The following is a 7,500-nucleotide window of genomic DNA, read 5'->3' on the forward strand; positions in this document are numbered from 1 at the left end:
TGTATAGACCTGACCATGAGAAACGTGTAGGGGTGGATGGTGTGTGTGTGTGTGTGTGGGTTGGGGGGGGTGATGTGGGGTGGTGTGTGTGTGTGTGTGTGTGTGTGGATAAAATGATGTTGACATGATGTCCCATGAGTACAAATCAATCACTTAGCTAATCGATACTCATCTGTTCCAACCCAGGGGCTCAGAAGGAATGAAACACACACACACCCACACACACTTAAATTAGTTGATTTCACTTCTCCATTGTGTGCAGTGTGTACAGGACATGATACCACACACACACACACACACACACACACCTGTCTAAATTCTTGTGTGTTCATGCATGTTGCTGTTTGTTTGTGATAAGAATATAGTACCTATTGTATTATTGGCGTACTGGGCGGAGCCTCATTGGACTGTAAGTCGCATCAGATGTATGACGAGAAGTCATAAGACGGTGACGGTGGTGAGGAAAAACTCCTTGAGACGATATGAGGAAGAAACCTCGAGAGGAACCAGACTCAAACCAGACCAAAAGGGAACCGTCTTCATCCGGGTGACACCGTATAGTGCGTTTATAAATAAATAAATAAATAAATAAATCCCTTCTAGAACTGTGCTAATACTACATGGTCAAATATTTCTATCGTAGCATCTGTCTACTAGTATATGTTGTAGCGTAGATGATGTCCCATCATGTGTTCTAGCATCCGCCTATGTCCTAGTGTCTGTCCTAAGAAGCCTACCTCATAGCGTTTGTCCTAGAAATGATCCGAGCCAGTGTCCTAGCTAACGTCCTAGCTTTTTATCCAAGCCAGCACTGTAACATCTCTCTTAGCCTATTTCATAGCATCTGTCTTAACATGTGTCCAGCCCATGTCTTAAAATCAATTATTTTGAATAATTCGGGTTGAATAATGTCGATTGCAACTGTATCTTACCTGGTGTTTTAACCATTGCTCCTCGCATATGTCCTTGTATGTCTGTCCTAACCCGGTGTATGCCCTAGCGTCTGTCTTACAGTCTGGCCCGTGATTTGTCCTAGTCACTATCCAGTGTCCTGTTTGATATCTTATAATCGTTCCTAGAAAATGTTGTAGCCATTTGTCCTTGATAATGTCCTAACCTCAGGGTTCAAGCATGTCCAAGCCTTCAGTCCTAGCTTGTGTCGTAAGCATCTCTCCTAGCCAGGATTCTACCACCTCTGTCCTAGAGCAGGCCGTAACGTTCTGTCCCAGCTCTTGTTGTAAACAAGATCAAACAAGTTCTAGCCATCTGTCTTAGCAGGTGTCCTAAAGATCTATGTTGGCATAAATGCTAGAGAATGTTCTAGCCACCCGTCCTAGCTGATGTGCTAAGCATCTGTCCGAGCCATCTGTCCTAACCTTTTTTCTAGAGCAAAAGATTGTGTCCTGGTCATTGTTCTAGCCGTCTGTCCTAACTATTTGTGCTTGCTAGTATACTAGCCATCTGTCCTAACCTCTGTGAGACAGCATGTCCAAGATGTCCTAGTCTGTACTTTAGCATTTTCTTAGAGCATGCCCTAGCCAAACGTCCTGGTGCAAGCCTTAATGTCCGTCTTAGGCTCTGTTCTAGGTCTTAACATCAGAACTACCGAGTGTCCTACTAAGCCGCCTTGTCCCCTCGCTTCATCCTGTCCAGCTCGATCAGATCAGTGTACTTGTGTATCGGGGTTTGATGACTCGGACACTTTCGGGAGGTGTGGCAGGGACAAAGGAAGAAAACAGAGAGGCTGAAAAAGATAAACCCCAGCCCAACACACAGACGTGTGTGTGTGTGTGTGTGTGTGTGTGTGTGTGTGTGTGTGTTTGTGGTTTTCAGTCCACTCCCTAGTTCACTGATTTCTTCATATTTCATATCAGGCATTCTCTTCTTCCCGGCCAGCTGTGTCAATAACAGGACCCTACACACACACACACACACACACACACACACAGAGACAGCAGGGAGGCAGTGGCTTTGACATAGAGTCATGTCAAGCTGGTGATACATGGACCCTTTGGTTGGCCTGTTGTGTTTAAATGCTGATGTGTGTGTGTGTGTGTGTGTGTGTGTGTGTGTGTGTTTGTGTGTGTGTGTGTGTGTGTGTGTGTGTGGATTCCTTATTGCATTTCCCACCTCAATCACAACCTCTGACCTTTGCGGATGAGTACATCTTGTGAGCTGGGCCCGTGTGTGTGTGTGTGTGTGTGTGTTTGATCACTTTAGGGTGTGTTTTGGATCATATGATTGCTCTCTAGGGGACAGAACATTAGCTTTGGACAAACAAATGAATATACACTCAGTGCGACACACTTGGACAGGTGTCGTGTGTGTGTGTGTTTTTTTTTTGCAGGTGTACGCTCGTTGGCATTTAAGATAATTACAGCATGACCTTTCTGATAGAGGCACAAATGTCACAGAGCTTCTCTGGTGACAAGTAGCTGGACAGGGGTGTGTGTGTGTGTGTGTGTGTGTGTGTGTGTGTGTGTGTGTGTGTTGATCACTCTATCAGAGTGAATGCCCTTTCCCATGATCAGGTCCACAAACTTTGTGATAGTAGTTAGCACTTCCTGCTTGAAGGGCGTTCCTGGGAGAACAAGGGCGGAGCTTAAGTTACATTCGATCAGCCAATTGTAAACGAGGTTGTATGACATCACCACCTGCCTTCAATTTCTTCTCTCTTCATATTATTATTCATCTTATTATTATTATTATTATTATTCCTCTTCTTCTTCTTTTGCTTATTATTATTATTAATATTATAAGAACAAGCTTGTTAGCAAAAGTTAGTTTAAAGTTAAAGCTAGTAGCCAAATTCCGGTTGTAACAGGAAATCCCAACTGAACGAAAAAATAACGTTATTAACCAGTTACGCATTTCTTAAAATAAAGTTTTGGAACAATTTGAAGCGATTCTGTTTGCATTTTCAATTACATTCACGTGTGTGTGTGTGTGTGTGTGTGTGTGTGTAAGATGTCATTCTTGTGCAAGGTTATGGTCAATCAGACTTATGACACCAGTGATGTTGGGTCATCCAGGTTAACAATCTGTTCCCTGTGTGTGTTTGTGTGTGTGTGTGTGTGTGTGTGTGTGTGTGGGTTCATTATACATGTCTTGGCGTTACTGTTTTTAATTGAACATTAGCCTGTGTTTCAGACATAATTAATGTGCACTTAATGTTGTTTATTTATTTATTTATATATCTCCTCTCGTTCTGTCTTCTAGTAGTAATAAGGTGTGTGTGTGTGTGTGTGTGAGAGAGAGAGAGATCATTCCCAAGCACTAATTAGGATGAAGAGGTTGTTTCGTGTTTCTCAGAGCCAACATGACTGTTAATTGCATTTAAAGACACACACACACACACACACACATAGAGAGATTTTGAAAGGTAAAATGTTTAAATCTCTCTTTCTCTCTCTCTCTCTCTCTCTCTTGTTCTCTCTTTCTCTTTTAGGATAAAGAGGACATAAACCAAATGGCTGCTCGCTTCATTTCAAATTACAGAAGGGAACCTTCTAGAAGCTTCTCCGAACATTGGATTTTTTCGTAATTTGTCCTTTTCCCCCTCCTTCACCGACTGGACGGCCCAAACGGTGTTAAACGACGGCCATCCCTCCATCCCGCCAACCTTCCATCCCTCTATCCTTCCATCCCTCTATCCACTTCTGCCCTTTTATAACGCCACGAAGTTGTCCTTTAAAAAACCTCATACCAGAAACAACCCAAAGGATCTGGTGCTTTGTACACACACACACACAGAGATGCACATACTTTCGATGGGGGAGGAATCCCCGTGACGCATCCGTGAAGTGGCCGTTTTGGACTTTGTGGGTTGTACGTGTGCTGAGGCGGCCATGTCGGGGAAGGGCTTCCCTGTGGCTCACTTCTCCTACTTCCTCCCTCACGTGATTGGTGGGCTCTCGCCACCCTCAATGCCTACCATGTCTGTGAGCGGATACAGCACGCCCTCCCCAGCCAGTGAGTACACCCGCATCCTGTGTGTGTGTGTGTGTGTGTGTGTGTGTGATTGTCTAATGATTTTATGTCTCTTTTAGTTTCTTTATAAAATGCACCCTTTGTTTGTGTACGGAGTGTGTGGTGCTTTCAGGACAGGAATGTCGCGTCTCTGCAACTCGATCTTAGCAACTTGTATTAGTAATAATTCAAACAGTAACAATTCCAGCATTAACAACTCAAATACTAGCAACTCAAATAATAGGAACTTGAGTAATAACAACTCAAATAATAGCAACTCAAATAGTAGAAACCTGAATAGTAACAAAAAAAAAAACTATTTCAAATATTAACAACTCGAAAATTAGCAACTTGAATAATTGGAACTCAAATCATACTAACTTCAGTAACAACTCAAACCCCCGACCTCCAGGGTCGGGGGTTCGATTCCCACCGTGGCCCTGTGTGTGCGGAGTTCACATGTTCTCCCCGTGCTGCGGGGGTTTCCTCCGGGTACTCCGGTTTCCTCCCCCAGTCCAAAGACATGCATGGTAGGCTGATTGGCGTGTCCAAATTGTCCGTAGTGTATGAATGGGTGTGTGAATGTGTATGCACGGAAGGAGCCTCCCCTGGCGCACTCTGGGCAACGTTCAGTATCATACTGCTGAGTGGCTAATCCTTCCACCACGATGGTTCCACTATGAAGTGAAACCTCGACACGAAAAGAAGAAGAATTGCAGTTGGATTTCAGCTACTCGAGTATTAACAACCCAAATAGTAGAAACACGAATAGTAACAACTCAAAGAATAACATTTCAAATATTAATAACTCGAAAATGATCAACTTGAATAATGGCAATTCAAATAATTGCTATTTGCTTTTAGCTACTCAAGTATTAACAACTCAAGTAATAGCAACTCAAATAGTAGAAAGTTGAATAGTGACAACTAAAACAATAACATTTCAAATATTACTAAGTCGAAAATTAGCAACTTGAATAATTGTAGCTTGAATAGTAACAACTCAATGAGTAACAAGTCAAATATTGCAAACTTGATTAATTACTAACTCAAATAATTGTAGTTTGAGTTTAGCTACTCAAGTATTAACTCATATAGTAGAAACTTGAATAGTAACAACTAAAAAAAATAACATTTCAAATATTAACAACTTGAAAATTAGTAACTTGAATAATGGCAACTCACATAATATGAACCTCAGTAGTAACAACTCAAATAGTAACATAGTAACAAGTCAAATAGTGAAAACTTAATTATAAGCAACTAAAATAATTGCAGCTTGATTTCAGCTGCTCAAGTATTACAACTCACATTATAGCAACTTTTATAACAACTCAAATAGAAGAAACTTGAGTAGTAACAACTCAAAGAAAAACATTTCATATATTAACAACTGGAATAATAACAACTCATATAATGTGAACTTTTACAAATCTGAATAATTGCAGTTTGCTTTTAGCTACTCAAGTATTAACAACTCAAATAGTAAAAACTTGTATAGTAATAATTAAAAGAAAATAACATTTCAAATATTTAAGAACTCGAACATTAGCAACTTGAATATTGACAAACAATTGCAGTTTGCTTTTAGCTACTCAAGCATTAGCAACTTGAATATTGGCAACTCAAATAATTGCAGTTTGATTTCAGCTACTCAAGTATTAACAACTCGTATAGTAGAAACTTGAATAGTAACAACTCAAAAATAACATTTCAAATATTAAATATTAAAACTAAGTCGAAAATTAGCAACTAGAATAATACGAACTTGAATAGTAACAACTCAAACATTACAATCTTGATTATCACCAACTTGAATAATTGCAATTTGATTTCAACTACTCAAGTATCAATAACTCAAATAATAGAAATTTTAATAGTAACAACTCAAATAATAGGAACTCAAATAGTAACAAGTCAAATATTGCAAATTTGATTCATTACTAACCCGAAGATTTGCAGTTTGATTTTAGCTACTCAAGTATTAACAACTCGTATAGTAGAAATTTGAATAATAACAAAAAAAAACATTTCAAATATTAACAACTCGAAAATTAACAACTTGAACAAAAGCAACTCAAATAATACGATTTTGAATATTAACAACTAATAACTACGAACAACTAGTAACAAATCAAATTTTACAAACTTAATTACCAACTCGAATAGTAGAAACTCGAATATTTATAACAACTCAAAAATAACACTTCAAATATTAACAACTCGAATATTTGCAACTTGAATAATACGAACTAGAATAGTGACAACTCAAATAGTAACAATTAAAATTTTACAAACTTTATTAATTAACAACTCGAATCATTTCAGCTACTCGAGTATTAACAACTCGTATAGTAGAAACTTGAATAGTGACAACTCAAAAATAACATTTCAGATATTAACAACTCGAAAATTACCAACCTGAATAATAGCCATTTGATTTTGGCTACTCAAGTATTAACGACTCAAATAATAGAAATAACGTTTAAAATATTAACGACTCGAAAAATTTGCAACTTGAATAATGGCAACTCGAAGAATGGGAACTTGAGTAGTAACAACTCAAAGAGTAATAGCTCAAATATTAGCTACTTGAATAATAGCCTTTCAGATAGTACCAACTCAAATGAATTGGAATATTACCAACTTGAATTGTTCGTACAAACTCGAAGGCTGTGGCAGATAAACAGTGAACTACAAATACATTGGAATGATTTGTTTAATCCGTAACCCCACCTCCTATCCACACCTGTGTACATGAAGCCCCACCTCCCAGAATCTATGCTAACAACTCAAACCTAGCAATGTGACTGTTAGCGGCTCAAATAATAAGAATATCAATAACTCAGATTAGAGCAGTCTGTAATTAGCAACTCCGAAATTAGTTTTAGTAACAAAAACAAAAATTAGCAAGTATGAGCTAATATAAATTTAATGTTTAAATGTAAAAAGTATTTCTGTTAGAGTTATATTAGCTCGGAGCTACTATACACGCTGTGTATTGTGATGGGTTTCACTTTTCCCATTCTGTGTGTGTGTGTGTGTGTTTACACAGAACTGACCACGTTCCTTCCATCTTGCAGAACAAATATTTCTCGGCAAACCACTTCCTGCACACGCAATGCTATCTTTCTCTAGGACTTGTTACAAAACACACACTTGCTGTGTGAGCTTACACACACACACACACACACACAAACACACACCGTTTCAGAGCAGCATCGATTGTGTAACTGTAATATTTATCAGCACCATGTCAGCACAAAATATTCCATCGGTATTTGTGTGTGTGTGTGTGTGTCTGTGTGTGTGTGTGTGTGTGTGCGCGCACGCTTGATGTGGTCTGATTCGTTGCTGGTGGTATTCATTTAAATGTTGCTGAAGACAGTAGTTCCACTTGGGTGGCAGAGTTTGTCTTACCTACAATCACACACACACATACACACACACACACAGAGTCACCTTGGGTTATGAACATACAGAATACCAAACAGCATTCAGTGTTCATATACCTGCTGCAGAAGAGCACAC

At 39.1% G+C, this 7,500-nt stretch overlaps 1 protein-coding gene and 1 long non-coding RNA gene across 2 annotated transcripts in view; both read left to right on the forward strand.

The window, feature by feature from the left end:
• LOC128617486 (uncharacterized) overlaps nt 1-3,580 on the forward strand; it is a 40,509-nt gene extending 36,929 nt beyond the window's left edge. The window contains exon 3 of the long non-coding RNA XR_008387573.1: nt 3,449-3,580. This is a non-coding gene — a long non-coding RNA (uncharacterized LOC128617486). The remainder of the gene's footprint in view (nt 1-3,448) is intronic.
• A 6-nt stretch (nt 3,581-3,586) lies between these two features.
• raraa (retinoic acid receptor, alpha a) overlaps nt 3,587-7,500 on the forward strand; it is a 35,415-nt gene continuing 31,501 nt past the window's right edge. The window contains exon 1 of the mRNA XM_053640614.1: nt 3,587-3,972. Coding sequence (XP_053496589.1) covers nt 3,849-3,972 — 124 coding nt within the window. The 5' untranslated portion in view covers nt 3,587-3,848. The remainder of the gene's footprint in view (nt 3,973-7,500) is intronic.

This window comes from Ictalurus furcatus, chromosome 13 (genome assembly GCF_023375685.1).
Source record: "Ictalurus furcatus strain D&B chromosome 13, Billie_1.0, whole genome shotgun sequence".
Lineage (NCBI taxonomy): Eukaryota > Metazoa > Chordata > Actinopteri > Siluriformes > Ictaluridae > Ictalurus > Ictalurus furcatus.